The sequence below is a fragment of the Dermacentor albipictus genome, chromosome 1 (assembly GCF_038994185.2).
Source record: "Dermacentor albipictus isolate Rhodes 1998 colony chromosome 1, USDA_Dalb.pri_finalv2, whole genome shotgun sequence".
Lineage (NCBI taxonomy): Eukaryota > Metazoa > Arthropoda > Arachnida > Ixodida > Ixodidae > Dermacentor > Dermacentor albipictus.
In genome coordinates this window covers 353,618,597-353,637,038 of record NC_091821.1, presented here as the reverse complement: position 1 = coordinate 353,637,038, position 18,442 = coordinate 353,618,597, and the positions used below count along the sequence as shown (strand labels likewise).

General features: G+C 46.0%; 1 protein-coding gene and 1 long non-coding RNA gene across 3 annotated transcripts in view; one reads left to right on the top strand and one right to left on the bottom strand.

The window, feature by feature from the left end:
* The window catches only part of LOC135918556 (luciferin 4-monooxygenase-like), a 171,735-nt gene extending 169,918 nt beyond the window's left edge, over positions 1–1,817 (top strand). For both annotated transcript variants that reach the window (XM_065452166.2, XM_070531813.1), the window contains exon 10: positions 1,606–1,817. In XM_065452166.2, the coding sequence (XP_065308238.2) occupies positions 1,606–1,763 (158 nt within the window). In that variant the 3' untranslated portion in view covers positions 1,764–1,817. The remainder of the gene's footprint in view (positions 1–1,605) is intronic.
* The window catches only part of LOC135918558 (uncharacterized), a 56,122-nt gene extending 42,203 nt beyond the window's left edge, over positions 1–13,919 (bottom strand). Inside the window, exon 1 of the long non-coding RNA XR_010569684.2 lies at positions 13,815–13,919. This is a non-coding gene — a long non-coding RNA (uncharacterized lncRNA). The remainder of the gene's footprint in view (positions 1–13,814) is intronic.
* Positions 13,920–18,442: the final 4,523 nt, after the last annotated feature.

Genomic DNA, 18,442 nt, shown 5'->3' with positions numbered 1-18,442 from the left:
TGCTGCCTATCGCTTCAACGCAAGAGCGGCGAGAAGACAGTGCACAAAAGTATGACACGTCTGCAGAACCCTATTAAGATACGGCGCGCGGCCGTGCAAATTACGCACTTGATGGCGGAGTCGAAGCCGCCCCCCTCCCTCCCGCATTGCCTCCCCGTTTTCCTCCATATATCGCGCGCGAGATTGAACCGCGATCGCCAGTTCCCCTTGTGCCCGGTCGCGAAATGCGCAATTGCGGCCGGAGCACAACGCGCCACCCCCCTATCCCTTGCTCCCATCCCACAACGGCCTTTCGCGCGACGTAAGACGGCGCGCTCGCTCTCCGCTTCTTTCCTTCGCGCGCGCCAGGTTGAGCTACGATCGTCGGCTTCCCTCGCCTGCTCTCACTCGCACATACAGCGCATAACGACGCGCGGCCACTGCGTTATCGCCCTTGGACTTCGTACTGAACGCCATGGCGACGGTGACTGCAAAAATGCGCCTGGAGTGCCCATATATTATTGAATAAAAATGGAAGAGTGCATTTTATAGCTTGGAATTGTGGGCAGCTGAGTGAACGTTAGCGCTATAGACCATCTCCTGAGTTGCTGCGATGCACCGGCAACAACAATCACTCGCGATGCTGCCAGCCTCTAGGTTCACAGACCCACGGCGCACGCTGGTTTTAAACCTCGAAAGGGTGCCCATGTATGGAAGGGCGCTTCCATAGCTTCTGCAAAAGTTGCAGTAAACACTTATAAATTATTGAAATGTCACGAGGGAGAGAGAGAGAGAGAGGAATATAGGAAGGCAGGGATGTTAACCAGTCAAGGGTCTGGTTGGCTACCCTACGCTGGAGGAAGAGAGAAGGGGAAGAGAGAGAGAAGGTGTAGATACGTGTTAAGGGCCGATTTACGGTCGAGCCGCCCATCGCCGCAAGCCGCACCGCACGCGTGCGGTCGCGCGAAAAATTGCACGTATCAAACACTTGTGCACAAATTTCGGTTTACAATGTGTAAGGTATACACTGTGCACACAGTGTAAATGGTAATTTGTGCATAAGTGCTGGATACGTGCAATTTTTCGCGCGGCCGCAAGCGTGCGGTGCGGCTTGCTGCGATGGGCGGCTCGAGCGTAAATCGGCCCTAACAGCCACGGCGTCGGACGGACGACGTGGGCCCCACCCAAAAAAAAGATGACTTTGTCCAATTCGAAAATTGAGTTGACCCCCGTTCAAAACCGACTTGGCCCTCTCCCAAAACTGACTTTGCCCACACCCAAAAAATTGACTTGGCTCAAATCGAAAATTTAGTTTACACACATTCAAGACGGACCTGACCCACTCCCAAAATTGACTTTGCCCAATTTGAAAATTGAGTTAACCCACGTTCATAACCAACCTGTCTCACTCCGAAAATTGACTTGGTCCACCCGCAAAATTTGGGTGGCCTACCCTCAAAATTAACTTTGCCTATTGGAGCACATGACCAAGTGAAACGTATCGCGCGGAAGAGTCATACTGCTTTCGCATTCAATGCACGTAAGGAAAATTAAATGCCTCGGTAAATTTTACACGTCAGATAAGCATATCTTTCGTTCTTTCTTTCTTTTTACTTTCTTATGCAGCTCGTCTGTCCCCATGGAAGCACCTTTACGGTGGAGTCTACTTCGCCGACGTCATTCCAAGAACCGAGACGGGAAAGATACGACGGCGCGACTTACCAACGCTCATTCTTTCACTGCGAAGACTCGACCGCGAGTCAGCGTTGCCAATCATAAAGTAATTGTCATATATTAAAGGCTTTTTTTTTCCACTTTCAGTGCTCCGTAGAGAGTAATAGGACCTTCAGGTTATCTTTTGTCCAGATGTAAGCGTTTCTTTTTTTATTTCAATCTTGTACAGCGTAAGTTCAATTGATTGTTCTAATAACGCCCTCCGATGTGCGCACTCTGCACGAATTGTAGCTATTAAAATTGCAACCGCGCGTATCATCAAGTCGGAAACTATGTTTTTAGAATAAACATGGCTTTTCTAAAAGAATAGTAAGGAGGTGTTCTTACGTCAGCGATCATATAATGGTGTCACACATCGGCATGCACGAGTTGTGATTTTGTTATTAGCTGAAAGCAAGCTAACATAGCAGCATGACCTTAAATCAGAATGCCGTTCCATCCATACTTTGGTCAAATCTGATACGGATCTTCTAAACGGATTAAGGAACGTGATATGTTGCACAGCGAGCAGTTTTGAAGAAACCGGTCAAAGCTCCGACATTGTAACGTCTCAGCAAGTGGAACTTACTTGTCGATCATGGAGCAAGGAGGCATATACTCTAAGCCATCTGCTTGGGTTATTGAAGAAAAGTTGTTTTGACTATTGTCAAATTAAATCCTGATCTTCTAAACGGATTAAGGAAAGTGATATTGTGCGGGGCGAGCCGTTTTGAAGAAACCGGCCAAAGCTGCGACATTGCAACGTCTCAGCACGTGGAACCTATTTGTAGGTCAATGAGCACGGAGAGATATACCCTAAGCCATCTACTTGTACTGTACAAGAAAAGTTGTTTTCACTAAGGCAAAATAAATTTGGCTTGACGTATGTTGGGGTGACCGATAACGAAGCAAGTAAAGTAGCGTGACGCTACGGTCATCAGAAGGTCCCGTTGTGCCCATCGATTTCCTATTTGAAACATCGTTCCGAATTACAACTTACAGAGCTCCGCACAATGTACACTATTTTAATAGTGAGTGTTTCGAATTACGCACGACGATGACACTAAGCAAGTTGAAAAAAACAAGAAATTGCGGCAGAACCCATCTCGCCATGACTGTTGATGGTAATGCGTTAGCATTGAATCAATAACGCGGCACAACGCATTGCCACCGTAGAAACGAGTTGTTTAAGAGGTGTGTACTGCACCGGGATTCCTCCTTCGCACTTCCTTAGGAACACTAGGAGGCCATCTAGCGTATCCGCCGCCGTGAAGCCTTCTCACAAAAAGCGTTTATTAAAAAGTGGCACGCACCCAGTGCATTCGCAGCGCTGCCTGCTAATTTGTCGAGTTGCTACCCTTGAGGAACCTTTGTGACGTGGGTTCCATTCCGCTCAGCACTGAAGAAATTTAAGGGATCTTATTTGTCATTGTATAGCGGCACCCATTCCTAGTGGAACAAACATACCTACTTATACCTGGCGTCAACGGCGTTCATTAAAGAGCGGCGCACACCTACTGGCACATGACAAGTGACCCAAGTTAGCGTCAAAGAGGCTCACCGAAAATCAGCACATTCCGAGTGGCACATACCCAATGCTACAAGTCGGCGTCAAAGAGTTTCTTCGAACAGCAGCACCAACCCGATCCCGTGCCTACAGTGACCCATGTCGATGTGAAATCGGTTCGTCGAAGAGTGGCACGTATGTACACATTGGCATATACTCAGTGTACCCAAGTTGGTCCGATTGTTGGTTTCGAACCTCAGCACAGTAGCGTGATGCGCTAACCATACGACCACAGACTACCCAGTAACCCAGGCACGTGTGAGAACGGTTACGTACAAACAAACATAGATAGCCCGCGAAAAGTGCCTAAAGTGCGCAAAGAAGGCTAACGCATTAAAGCAACAATAAAACACGCAGAAATAACACAGTGTTGGAATATAAACTGCGTGAAGATTGTTTGAATTAGTGAGGTAGCAGCAGTAGCGGATGACTCGATGTAGCGCAGTCGTGTCAAATGTAGCTCTTAGCTGTCTTCGTCACGAGGACGTAGGCGACGTCTGATGCTTGTCTAGGACGCCCTTCCTGCCGTGTATAGGGTTGCAAACCGGACGCGCGTCTGGTTGACCTCCCTGCTTTTCCTTTGTCTCTCTCTCTCTCTCTCTCTATGTAGAAGTGGAAATGTTGAGCAGTCTACGCACAGACAAGTGCCGAACATATTTAAATACATTCAGGACCTCACACCCTTGCCCCAGTTGCACTTACCCAGGAACCCAAGTTGTCTACTACACCGGACAGTAGGCCGCAACTCGTCTACTCTAGAACGTACTGAGTGACCCAAATTGTCGACTCTGCAAGACAGCAGTCAGCACTTACCCAGGGACCCAAGTTGACACAAATATGTCTGGCGAGTAAACAACGACAAACACCGGCGTTTAGTTACGTACCCATTGTTATCAATTATATACCCTTGCCGCTAACACACCCTCGGTCGTTACCTCGCCCACCCACCTTACCTCCTCTTCCCTTTAGAAGAACCCTACCTGTATATACTGTGCCGAGGAAAGCATATGTCGCCTTAAAAAACACAAGTCCACTTGTCGAAACGTCGGCGCCCGTTTTTACCTTGTTCTCGTTTTGCTCATGATGTTCTTATCCTGTGCTTCAGAGTGATTCGTGTAGTCTCTTTCGACGTTTTGTGCCATAGTTCTCGCATTCTGTACCAAAATAGTTCATGCAATGGCATGTCCGGGCCAAAATATTGCACGTAGGGTCAAAGAAAGGGCCAAGTCAGAGGGTTAGTAGCGTCACATAGAGCTTTTTTCTGCAGCCACATAGAGTATTTTTTCATTACTTTATTGAAAGGGGAATATATATTGAAAGAAATTTAGTCACCTATAATGATAACAGCTACTCCTTCCCTTAATAATAATAACAATAGGCAAATATTGTAAAATCTGAAGTAACGTCACAGGTTCCGGAAACATAAACAGGAGGTGGAGTAAATGAATCAATCAAATCAAATCAAGTTTATTTCAACATACAACTGATGCTGAGGACCGTGGACAAAAAGCCAGCAAGGCTTGACGTGGTCCATGGCCCCGTTTTACAGGCAGCAACAAATGCAACAAAGGATTAGCACGGTTAAATACAATAATAATTGGAAAAATAGGATTTCCACACTAATAACCGCGAAACATTAATCATGATAACTATGAGCAAGTATGACAAAAAACACAAAAAAGTGAAGCTTACATGATGAGTAATTCTCATAAATACGGCTAGTCATGAAATACATCACAAGATACACAAGAGATAATAAAACAAATGCAGCACAATGTACATCGCTATTACGACACAATATATAAAAATATTTCATACAGTAACATATACAGAAGGATTCGATACGCACAATACAAAAAAATGTTTATACAAGAATTGAACCTGTTCAAAGAACATTCATACGTCTATGTACATATTCGCATCTAGATATATGTTTATCCAGCACAGAAATAAACATTACTTTATGTTTGCCTTGTTTATATGGTAGGGTAGTCGAAAACGTAGCATTTGATAAGTATAATTTGTTCTAGGCCTTGGTAGTTCCCATGTTTCAGAACTCCTTGTCTGACCACCTTATGTTTTGCTATTAAGTTGGAAATACGTTTTTGGGTGTCGTTGTTTCTTTTAATACTAGTCATATAATTTCGTAGTAACATATTTTCATAAATGTTCGGCATTGACAGCAAATTGAGCTTTTCAAATAGAGGACTAGTATAAGTTAAGTAAGGGACATTGAGTATACAACGTACAGCTTTTTTCTGTATTCTATGCAGTACATTGATATTAGACAGCGTTGTAGTGCCCCAGACAAGATGGCAATAGTTTATATGTGGTAATAACAGTGATTTGTACAAAATAAGTTTACTGCTTTCTGGAAGAAAAAAACGCAACTTGCATAGTATTCCAGTCACTCGACAGAGCTTACCAATTATCATTTCCACGTGAGCATTCCACGACAAATGTTGCTCAAATATAACTCCAAGACATTTAATAGAAGGAACAATAGGCAAAATGGAGTTGTTAAGCTGTAAAACGGTACTAGTGTCAATATTTCGATTTCTCGGCCTAAAAAGTACAGCCTTTGTTTTATTAACATTTATTGTTAACGAGTTCGCTATACTCCAAGATGATAATTTTGACAGCACCTCGTTGGCTTTAGTTATGATACCTTCAGCATTTCTTTTTTTGGTTACAAGAATTGTAATGTCGTCTGCATATGCAATAAATTTTACGTCTTTGTCAATAGTCACTAGGTCATGAATATAGATACAAAAAAAACAAGGGGCCCAAAATGCTGCCCTGTGGTACTCCTGCGATAAGTGGTTTCAAATCGGACGCGTAACTGTTTATAACTACGTGTTGCATGCGGTGTTGGAGATATGATTTTATTAACTTTGTTGCCAAGTCAACAAATAGTCCATATACACTGGAACGTACAGAGGCAAAAGTCCGAGCACAGGTTGCACCACACACAATACTGAGTGTCGACACATACGCGCATCATTATCACAATCATCACCATCGTCAGATTTATGTCCATTGCAGGACGAAAGCATTTCCCAGCGATATTCAATTACACCCGTATTGTGTCTTATATGCATGCATGAGGAGTTCAGAAAATGTACACAAAGCCACAATGCCATCTTTTCAAGCATGTGGTGGGCAACACTGCCGCGCAAGTGCGACAATGCGAATCTCGCTGCCGCCAGCTGCTGTGCTTGCAAAAGGTTTCGAGCAGCACGTGTGTAAGCAGCCTCGGACAGGGAAAAATGACAAACCAGACTAAGATTATATGAAGCGAAATGAACGTCGGGTTTGTTTCAACACCGCTCTTTCGCAAAGAAGCAGCAATTTCGAGGGTGCAGAGAAGACCTGACAGGGACAACGTACTCCGTTTGCACAATGTGGAAGGAGGATCAAGGGGGAACGTCAGTGTCTGCAGTGTTGGAATTGCGCAGGGCTCTTTTCCTGTTCTTTATTGTTTTTTTTTTTGAGATACAGTTTACCCGTACTGATCAACACTTGCAGGACAAACCTTCTTGCTGTACAGGTTATTCAAGCTCGGGCTCTGATAATTTATCTCGCTTTGCCAAAATGTACATAAACAGTGGCGACTATTGCAATCGCTCGGGACCAACCAATACAAACACGCATTGCGGTGAAATTGCTGACAGTGCACATTAGGCACTTTGCCCAAGTTCATTCCCGCCATCTTGCGACACTATACCGTCAGAAAGGCCGCACGCATCATTTTGTGTTACGATTTCGAATTGTTACACCCGCCTTGCATTCAGGTCGAGTCCCACTAAGTTGTATTGCACATAACGTGATTCACATAGTTACAAAGGCAACGGTTGTACGCCTTTGTGCTAGCGCTGCAGTTTGCGCGTGCAGGCCCGCCCATGTCATTGTCACTTAAATTGCTTTAGTTTCTTATCATTCGCGCACCTGAACTCTAAAACTCAGTAAAAATAAACATCAGCCGCGGTCATTAGTTGTACTAAACGTATTCCGGATTTTTAAAAAAGTGGACAATGAGTTCTGTGACATAGTATACTAGGATTTGTTTGTGGATTTTGGCCGGCATGCTTGAAGCGTGTGTAAGCGCCAACTCCTGTAGGTGCTGCAATAATATAGCAACTACCAGTTTTCCTTCAGCCCTTCTTTCTATAAATGCGACGAGAAACGTGTAAGCGGGAAAAGAACCACGAAAATTAATACCCGCGAACGTAAATTTGCGAACATGAGCAAGCAAACGGGTGCGTTAAAATTGACCTGGCAACTTTCAGTGTCAGTGGCATGTCAGTTAATGTTTGCATTTGACACATCCTCTGCGTACATGGCACACCAAGGACGCGACACAAATAAAGAATGGCACGGGCACAGCGCTGCGTGCATTCTTTCACGTACTATCCTTGAGTGCGCTGTAGGTAGATGATGCAGCACCATCCCGCCCAAGCTATGAAATGCGTTCCCATAGCTGATTAAAATTTAATTAGTGTACCATCCTTTCTTCTTAAATATATATGACAATGCTGTAAGTGACAAGATTGTGATTATCGGAAAATTTCTATCCGTTAGTAGTTGCCTCATACATCGTCTCCTGACGCATAAAAAAAAAACCAAAGTGATTAAAACGCGTCTTTTCCGCAAACACCTGCAGTTAATACGAGGACTTTTTTTTGTTTCAATTATGAGCATCCCGAATTTCCGCCTCGTACTACATGCGGGTACAAACTAAAATTACAGCCATAAAATCGGGCTCGACGTTTCGGTTCTGTTATTGCTGCACGGCTATCATCCTACTCATCGTTCGCTAGCGTACAGGGAGGCGACGTCTAGGAGAGGGCATGTGTTTGGCCACCACAACGTTCCGGCGCGTCCAGCGGGTGCGCACCTCGGCAGCACACGAGCTATCGTGCCAACCGCGTGAAGTGCACGCCGTCGGGATATTGCGTTTTCCCCTCCGCAGTGAAGCAGCAAAAACTGTCAGGACGGCGTAAACAGTATTCGGCTGCCTTCGAGAGGGAGGCGATTTTGGCAGCAGAATACAATATCGGCAACTGCGGAACCGGGAGGCAGTCCGGTGTGACCGAGGGGCAGCATTCGGCGTTTGGCGACGACAAAAATGAAAAGAAGCCGCTTTCGCGTGCAGTGGAACGCGAGGAAGATTTCGGGAGCCGAAGAACGGGGCAATCCCGGAAATCGAACTTGCCCTGACGGTGCTCGTACGGCAACAGCATGCCGGGCACCTATAGCTGAGAGCATGGAGCTTTTGCAGGCAAAAGCTAGGGAGCCTCTGTGTCACGCGTTTAAGAACGGCGCCATTTTGAAAGCGCTCGACGGCACAGAAGATGGTTATCTTTGAAGAATTCCTTCGGACAAGGAACTGACTGAATAGAGCGACCGAGGACGACGATGGTTGAAGCACGAAGTTTGATGGATGGATGGATGAAAAACTTTATTAGGGTCCTTTAGAGCGCGCCCTAGTGACGTAAAAAAAAAATGTTTTTCCTAAGTTTGCCTCACTCGTGTTATACGCTGATGAAAATTTTCTCTTTTTTTTTTCGCCTTTACATATCTCGATATTTCGCCTCATATTATATACGAGTCAGTATTATATGCTGTTCTTTATGATAATGAATGTGTGCTACACGCGTCCTTAGAATTTATCGTACGATAAGTAGGTTAATCTCGAGATTTTCATATATTTCTCGCGGACCGCAGTTCGACATCACTTGTCAAAATCGGAAATCTTTGGGGAAAAAACGGATTCAGTGGCTATTTAGCGGTAAATGCGTTAGCATTACGTCGCACCTCGTTGACCTCCCGGATCCATGAATTAAATCGCCTTCACCTTATTGCAAAGTGCTGTTCAGATATATATATATATATATATGTGTGTGTGTGTGTGTGTGTGTGTGTGTGTGTGTGTGTGTGTGTGTGTGTGTGTGTGTGTGTGTGTGTGTGTGTGTGTGTGTGTGTGTGTGTGTGTGTGTGTGTGTGTGTGTGTGTGTGTGTGTGTGTGTGTGTGTGTGTGTGTCAGGAACAGAATCAGGAACAGAACTCACCTGCGATAGCACGTCGTACTTCGCGATTGCATACGTTCGTATCATTTTGTCTGAAACCTCTTCTGTGTAACGAGCCTAACCACGCACAATGCAAAAAGAAAAATGAGGCGAAAAATACGCAAAAGTGTGCACCAAAATCTCGAAGGCAAACGCTGTCTCTCTCCGAGGACATACTATAAATGGCGCCACAATATACCGTGCTTCACGCTGCCTCTGTACAGCTTAGTGGCTGTGGTGGTGCGCTGGTGTGCTAGAGGTCACGAATTAGATTCCGGCCGAAGCAGTCGCATTTTGATGTGGCCGAAACGCAAAAACTCATCCTGTACTTAGATGTAGGCGCACGTTAAAAGAACTCCAGGTTATCAATATTATTCCGCAACCCTCCACAACGCGGCGTGGGTCAAAAATCAGATCGTGGCTTTGCGCACGTAGAACTCCAGAATTTATTCTCTTTTTGTACCGTGCTTCAATACACACCATGGACTCAGCTGGGCACACGTTAATAGAGCTCCAGGTAGTCAATATTATTCCGGAACCCTTCGTGGGACATTATATCAAATCGTGGCTTTGCGCACTTAAAACCCCAGAATTTCATTTCTTTTTGTACCGTGCTTCAGCAAACACAGTGGCTTCGCCTTGGCGAGTAGTATCGGCACCCTCTCCATTTTCATTCCTATATCCCCTTTCCCCAGTGCAGGTTAGCGAACCGGACGTTCGTCTGGCTAATCTCCTTGTCTTACGTCTCTTCTGTTGCTGGTTCTCTCGCTCTTGCTAGCACAAATACAGTGTTCTAGCCACTGTAGCACAAGTTTCTCAATGGCTACCTGAAGCGGCGACTAATGAATACCGACATCAGAGGCACTGTGACTAAAGAAATCCGAACTCGCTATCCCAAGTCTGCTCAGACTTCAGTGTTTCTTATTTAGGAGGAAAATTAAACGTCCTCCTGAAATGTACATGAAGATAATCCCTAAAGTGTGCTACCCGCCATGGTGGCTTAGCGGCTATGGCGGTGCACTGCTAAGCACGATATCGCGGGATCGGACCCCAGTCGCGGTGGCCGCATTTCGATGGGGGCGAAACGGAAAAACGCCCGTGTGCCATGCATTGGGTGCACGTTGAAGAACCCCTGGTGGTCAACGGCATGCTTCATAATCAGATCGTGGTTTTGGCACGTAATACCCCAGAACCTGTCATAAAGTGTGTCTTTATTCGAACGAGCCAAATCGTATTAAAATTTCGGTGGCCTAGAAGCTTTCGGAAAGCGCTGTTCTGCGAGCTTATAGCCGGAGTTATCACCATGATTCCTCTCATTTTAGCCTGCAGTATGAAACCAGGGGAAAGATTACCACAAGGTATATTACCCAGCTGATTATCGTCACCCCCTTTCGTCACTGGCCCGCATACTGCCGCTTTCGCCCTATCGACCATTCAGCGCGATCATCACTGGCACGAGCACATCACTGGTGCGAGCATTACTGGTACGTCTCAAACGGGAAGGTTCTTTAGTTACACGAACAGAGCTACCAAAATGTGCGTGCATGCTTGCCTGACCTCAAGTGGACACGCTTGAAGGCCCCAGCAAGCATTACCACTCCTAATGCACTCCGCAGCCAACCGCGCTATAGGACATTCACGCAGTGTTATCGGTATCGAGGCTGTCGCGGCGCTATTCGGCTCTTTCACTATATGTTTGCGTCGCATGCGCGCAGGTTAACACAGTAGCCGCTGTAGCCGCCATAGCCACGCCGAGCACACGCGCGCGCTCATCGATAACCTCGCCAAGCGAAAACGAGAACATGGGGCGGCCATGCTGCAGGGTTGCGTTGAGCGAGGCCGACCGTTAAGCAGCAGGTGAACGCAATCACAAAAGAAGCAAAACATTGCAGCGCAAGCAGCTGCTCTGCGAGACATATATGTGCGCCTGACCCAACTTTTCGCAGTGCTCTCACCGCCGAGCACACCTACTCATCCCGGTGTCCTCGGGCAAAGCTTTCATCAACGCGCTCCATATCTGCCGCTGTCGGCAATGAACGACGGCCCCGGTCCTTTCTTTTTATTTTAGCTTTACTTTTATAGTTTATGTAAGTTTTTTTTTTCTTGAAGAGAGAGAGCGAGGGGGGCTGCATGAGAGTGAAGCGAAGCCTTCAGAGGCGATAAAACCTGGGACGCAGTAAAACTGGCCGTATACACACCTCGCTCGCTCATCTTTTCGGCGAGCGAAACAGCGCCAAATCCACTCCTACACTTGCGTTATTTGATTTCATTCTTTCCGGCTGCGTCGTCAGGCGCCACCGCTTTGCTCATCGCTTCACTATACGATGAGCCGCTGGCAAAATCCAACGCGGCTTATTTCATCTCGATGCAAAGAGTGCGAAATATAGCGCTCCCGGCGTCATCTTCATTTATTACATCTTTGTCTTGTACTTCTCTCTCCCTCTTTTCATAAAGGTTGAAAGCGGTGGTCGATTTCGTCGGCATCTCATGAAACAGAGCGTCTATATGAACCGGACAGAAGCTAGTCGAGTCCGCTTATCGAATTGGAATTTGCCTGTCGAGTTATGTATATAAACGCTAGTCGGGCGGGTTGAACGAATGTCGAGTCGGGCTGAGTTAGCCCGACTGCATGGGGTATAGGTTGACCTAGCCGGACCCGTTTCCAGTGTGTATGTAAATGCAGACGGGTCGGGACAGCTGGCGCTGAGATTTGCGCGGAACCATTGCGAGTATTTGACATCGCGATTGGTGCGCCGGCAGCGGGAATGGTACCAGGACACAGCACTGACAAGCACTGTGCAGAGTGACCTAATCACTCGTAATGATAACACCCACGAAATAGAGCTGTTGCAGACGGCTGCCGGAACTGAAATCCCAGTTCGAACGCGTTGTTTCGGCATGACACTGAGTGCCGCCGTTGTCTAGACTCATAAAAATTAAGCGAGTTCACGTGAACGCTGTCACGTCGGACTCGGTGAGACCGATTTCTGACTCGACACGCTCGCGTCGGGTTCATGTAATCGTAGCCATAGTGAAGCGAAGAGAAAAAGCGGCGATGGCTGTCGACGCGGAAGGGAAAGAAACGGTGCACCACCGTTGACGTGACTTGGATCCAACTCGTCAAACCGACGGTTACATTGCACACGAATTCGCAAAGCACTGCGCCGTATGTGCGTCGTAAGACTCCCCGAAGAGTTATTTCCTTCAGTCACGGTGGCCGCGTTTCTGTGTGCAACCTATATTTTTGCAAGTTCCTGCCAGTGTCGGAGAAAAAGAATAAAGAAACACGAATGTGCAACTGCGGCTCAGCTGAACCCTCTGCTTACCTATTGCGGCTACATTTTCACTTCATTCTGCAGCGTATCGTTACACGCGACCGCTTTGCTGAAGACATTGCACTATGTGTGATGGCATGTTCCACGTGCCCCGTTGGGACAGCTATGGTGAAAGTTAACGTTTCATTCCCCGACATTGCCGGCAATCATTATAGTTAACCTGCGCGTGTGCTCTGAGCCGATTGTAAGACTTTCCGAAAAAAAAGCGCGACATGAATTGCTGTACAGACTAAACCGACATTTGATTGCCCTGGTATTGCGGCGAACGACGACTCACCGGGACATGCACAAAGAATCATTCTGCCACCTCGACTTTCATTCAGAGGTGTTTGAACGCTCCTTGGGTTAAAATTATGTAGGTATGACACCATCACTGGCATGCAGTGCATCAAGATTCCTGACTGAAGGGGATATGCTATATGCCCTGTCCAGTTTTATCGCATCGCTGGAACAACGAGCGATGGAAAACAGGTCCGAAATTGTGACGAATAGCGTCTTGGTGTAAACATATATGCATTCGTGTTTACAAGACACTTCACAGAGGAATAAAAAAAACGATGTATACACCCCATAGAACATGTTCCCTTCCCTCTATAACGAACCGCCCTAAACCTGCTGGGTTCTTGTCCAGTTCCCCGTTGCGGGTGTACGCAATTATTTGAGCGTGAAACAGGCAAACAAAACAAATCCGAAAAAAAAATAAATTCCGGTGTTTTAAGTGCCAAAACCAGCAGGTCTTATCATGAGGCACGCCGTATAGTGGGAGAACTCCGCATTAATGTCGATCGACCACCTGGGGCTCTTTCATGTGCACCCATAGCACGTTACACGGGCACTTTTAAACAAACAAATAAGATGTGCGTCTTCACTACAGAAGAATGCTGCTTTCACACCAAATGAGTGCAGAGCAGCTGAAGGAATCGTTGACGTCTGCTGTCTCACTTCTTTTTTTTATACTTTATATAATACTTTTTCTAATATTTTCGTCGTCCCCCATACCTCTTATATTGATCGATCGATCCTTCCATTTATTTATTTATTTATTTATTTATTTATTTAATTATTTATTTTAGCATGGAACAGCGCTAGAGGAGCTATGAAATATACCCGCAGTGTAATGTTCCAGCTCAATTTTAACCGCCAAGGACTCACCGATGCAGCACGAGTACTTCTGCATTCCGCCCTCAACGGGATCGTCTCAGAACCCCACTCATGACCATGCTGTTACACACACGTTCCTGATGGCGCGGAGACCGCCTTGCAAAAGATTCAAATGTCTCTTTATTTTTATTTTTGTGTGTGTGTGTGTGTGTCTCTGCGTGTACCGTTTTCAATGCGCTTCAAGAAAAGAGAGAAAGAGAAATGTCCAGCTAGTGAAATATTGATCCGGGAACCCCAACTACGCAGACTGCCTAATAGCTCAGGTGCACGGACTTTGGCATGTCAAACTCATTCGCTTATATTCATAAAAACGGTACGATCTTGTCAGCCGCTCGGAGCACAAAAGAGTAGGGAAAGGTGCACCTGTACCGCCATTATAAATCAAGGCTCTGTCGAGTGCGCGCAAGAGAGAGAGTCGCGAATAATGAGACGGCTGAGGCACAATTTCGCAACCTTACACGACCGCGAAGAAACGCACGAGGACAGCACTTTTGCTGACACGGCAGCACAGGCTTCTCCATTTTGTTCTTTTGACACCTTACATACGAAGTAGTGCTACGGTTCGACAAGCCAGTGCGACATCCTCACATAAATATACAGGCGCATGCACACAATAACGAAAAACAAACGTATGAGAAAGAAATAGGGCTCTTCTATCATGTATTTTCGCCTCACGGATCTTGTTGAAGTCAAAAGAGCACCTTGCGTTTGCTTGGCGAGGAGCTCCCGTGCAGTCGCATGGCTTAGCGCGTTTTAGCCCGCACATCGCCAGCGGAGCGCGGTCCCACAGCACCCGTGAACTTTGAAGTGTGCCTGTGAACACACGACATTGAAGACGAGCTTGTCAGGCTGCATCTGATGTTGCCATATACCATTCCTCCCTGTGCCCACTTCCCCTATCCATAGAGAGCCCTTACTAGTCCATATTCGCGCGTTTGCCTGAGCCTGTGTTAAGACCGTCGAAGCGCGAAACATTTCGCCCCACCTGTTTCCTGATGAGAGCGGAGCGAGCCTGTTCTGCTCCAAGAATGCGTGAAATGCCGACATGTGCAATACAAGCGTAGACGCCATGTTTGCGGAATCGGCGGCGAAAGAGAGAAGAGAAAAGCGAAACACAAAGGTGCGCCTTACGACGTCGTTGGCGTCACGGAAAACTGCGCCATGCGCCGAACTTATTTTAGTCCACCGTATACAGCGTTTCGGAAGCGGATGCTAATGTTAACGCCTCGTGTGGCTCGAGGCGCGCTTGTTTCGTCGGTCCTATAGCGACGAAGGCAGAAACTGAGAAGACGCACCATCCCAGACTCTTTCTCCACTATTCTTTTTATCTCGGGCGTTGTTCTTTGCACTATCGAGCTGTTTATATAGCTTAGATTTCTACACGTGCGTCTTTATTGGGCAACCCGGCTGACGGGACAGTCGAAGGACCCCTTCAGCTGAAAGTTTCGCTTTCATATTTACTTCAGCATATTTTTACTGCTTCTATATACAACAGTGATAGTGTGAAAATAAAAGAAGGAAAGCCACGCCAAATGATACACGGATTGAGGCCCCACAATGAAGATGCCCAAGTTTTCTCAGACGTTAAAAGCAGGGCGAAGGGACATGAGAGGTGCGCGAGACCGAAGCTTTCGAAACTTCCCAGTGTGGTGCCTCGCCCCAGATGAGACAAGAACCGGATTGACGGAGCGGGATGCGTTCGACGGAGGGAGTGCGTCAGCTCCTTTCGTGATGCCAAAACGATCGAGGCGTAAACAGAAGACTGACGCTAGCTAATGTTGCCTTTAAGCTAGTGCGACCTATCTGCAAAAATTGCTGAAGGTATCAAAAAATGTGACAAAGCAGGTTTTAAAGTCTCATCTCATTGCAATTTTGTCCGCCTTCGGCAAGGCTACAGAAAAATGCATTGAAAAGCGATTGATCAAATACCTAAGCCTGATTTGTTATCACCTCATCAGTTCGGCTGCCATTCCGTCTTTTCGACAGATATCGCACTGCTTTCTTTTACAGGTATTGTTAAAGATGCTAACGATTCGGGCTCTCTCGCCCGTACTTTGTTCGCAGGTTTAACCAAGGCCATTGATTTAATTGTACGTGACATTATCGAATAAAACTCACTGCGATAGGCATCGATGGAAGTGCCCTTACCCTAATCATTAATTACCTATCTAGCAGGAAACAAGCGGTTTCGGTTTCTAACTTAACTTTTTTCTGACTTTAACATTACTAACAAAGGTGTGTGACAAGGCTCAATAGCTGGAACCCTGCCTTTTCTCATAAATATTAATTAGCTCCCTAACTGCCTTGCATTTCTCCAGCCCTTCCTAAATATGCGGATGCTACTGCTATCGTTACTGATGTGAGTTCAATAGAGCGCGTAATCCATAAACTATAAGCACTGATCAAAAAACACTTGACACGCCGTGTGGCGTAGTGGCTATGTGACGCAGCGCTACTAAGTCCGAGGGTGCGGGATCGAAACCCGGCAGGGGCGACCGCATCTCGATGGGGGTGACATGGAAAAACGCCCGTGGGTACCGTACATTGGGTGCACGTTAAAGAAGCCCAGGTGGTCAAAATTATTCCGGAGTCCCTCACTACGGCGTGCCTCATAATCAAATCGTGGTTTTGGCACGTCATACCCCTGAATTTAGTTTTCAGTCTAAAGCATCAAACCATGGTGCACTTCTAATGGCCTAAAAATGAACGCGAGCCAAACTCTCTTTATTGTGTCTCACTCGGGTCAAACCACCCTCGTGTTTAATCCTTGCTTTATTTTAAGCGACCGGCGTCTGTGTAACGTGTCACACTGCGCATTTCTTGCAGTTAGGCTTCACACAAACCTAAAATTTTCTAATCAAGTCTCTCATCTAAAATATAAGCTCGCTGAGAGGATCACAGCACTAAGGCATTCCATATTTTAGCACACATACTTGACCTACCATGCACTACACTTTCATCCATAGCTTCGTTTCGTGCTGTATAATAGCATAATGTAAAAATTGCCTTGCTCACATTTCGCCACTAGAACGCCTAGTACCAAGCTCCTCGCATTCTAACCTCAAGCTCACCCCTAACAAGCGCATTTCCGTTACTCCAGACACTTCAAATACTGCCTACATACAGTTTGTTCAGATACAAACTTGAAATACTGCTTTAGAGAACACTTAATCACAACATTCGATATGATGCGTTAGAAAAGTTAATGTATGAAATTCCTATTCAACCAGGCTCGCATCGAACAATAGCTTTCTTTTGCCATTGTTACGTACTATGGCAAACATACCACGTCCTTCGAAGCTAGTGACTTCCGGAACAAGCCTCCATAAGGTATTAAACATTCGCCACCATTATCATTGTTTAAACAAAAGCTTTCTGCCTATGCCCTAACGATATAAATGGGTCGTAGCCAAGATAATACCTTTTGTTTTTACTGCGCTCATTCTTATACTTGTGTACGCCTCATTACTTGATTACTTGCGTATTATTTCTTCTACTGATTTCTGCTCCGCAGTCATTTTATAGTTATTTTATCTTTACACTATGCTGTACTGTTGCACCGTATTCTTCCACATTTTCTATTTCTATTATGTGTGCGTGTGTTCTATAACGGGAGGTCCCCTTACAGCCTCGTTCTATGCACACCCTTCTGGATACTCGCGTATCCCTATATTTGTACACATTGGATGGATAACTAGACGATTGATTGATTGATTGATTGATTGATTGATTGATTGATTGATTGATTGATTGATTGATTGATTGATTGATTGATTGATTGAAATATATTTGTACATAGCCTTTCCGTCCGCGTCTTTTCACGTAGCATATCTGATGGAGGAGCGGGCTCGAATAGAAAACCGGAACGCCGGATATTTAGGAGTGTTTATTAAATAACACGACTCGTTTTCAATTGTTTAAAAAAATACTTCCTCTCCTGTCTGGAAAGTAGGTATACCCTGAATAAAGCACCGTTTCCCCCTCTCCAATACGCAGTGAACGTGAATTGTGCGTGGAGGTCTGAACGAACGAAACAAACTATAAGACGCTCATCCTTGTCCGCGTCGTCGTGCGGGGAACCTTTATTTTGCGCTGTCATTTTCCACAGTAAACATGCACCAACCAGCCAGGGAAGTAAAAAGACAGGGAGAGAGCATAGTAGAGAAGATAGATTAAAAGAAGGTAACTATTTCCACATTAGTGTAACACAAAGAGACTGGATTGTAGCCTGTACAAGGTAAAAGTTTATCCATATATATAGTTCGCTTGCGGAGCGACTTCCAAAGAGAGTTAGTCCATAAGCCGCTTTCAAATTTCTGTGCTTTGAGTTGTGAACCCTCGCTGGCTGCTTCGAGGACCGCTTTGTGGCGGTGGGCCCTTCGAAGGGGAACGATAGATGAAAACTCGTTCAGGACAGTTGCCCGCAGATGCTGGGTGCTGAGCTGCGACAGCACATTTCCGGCGATGACGTACAGGCGGCATCAAAAGTTCTCAGGGCGCACAATTCGCAAAAATTTCGCCACTCGTAGTAAACCTATGCGAAGAGTTGGTACAGGCGGGGGAAAGGAAAGGGGGAAGTGGGTGAGATAGTTCTATAGGTTGTGAGAAATAAAGGGCCA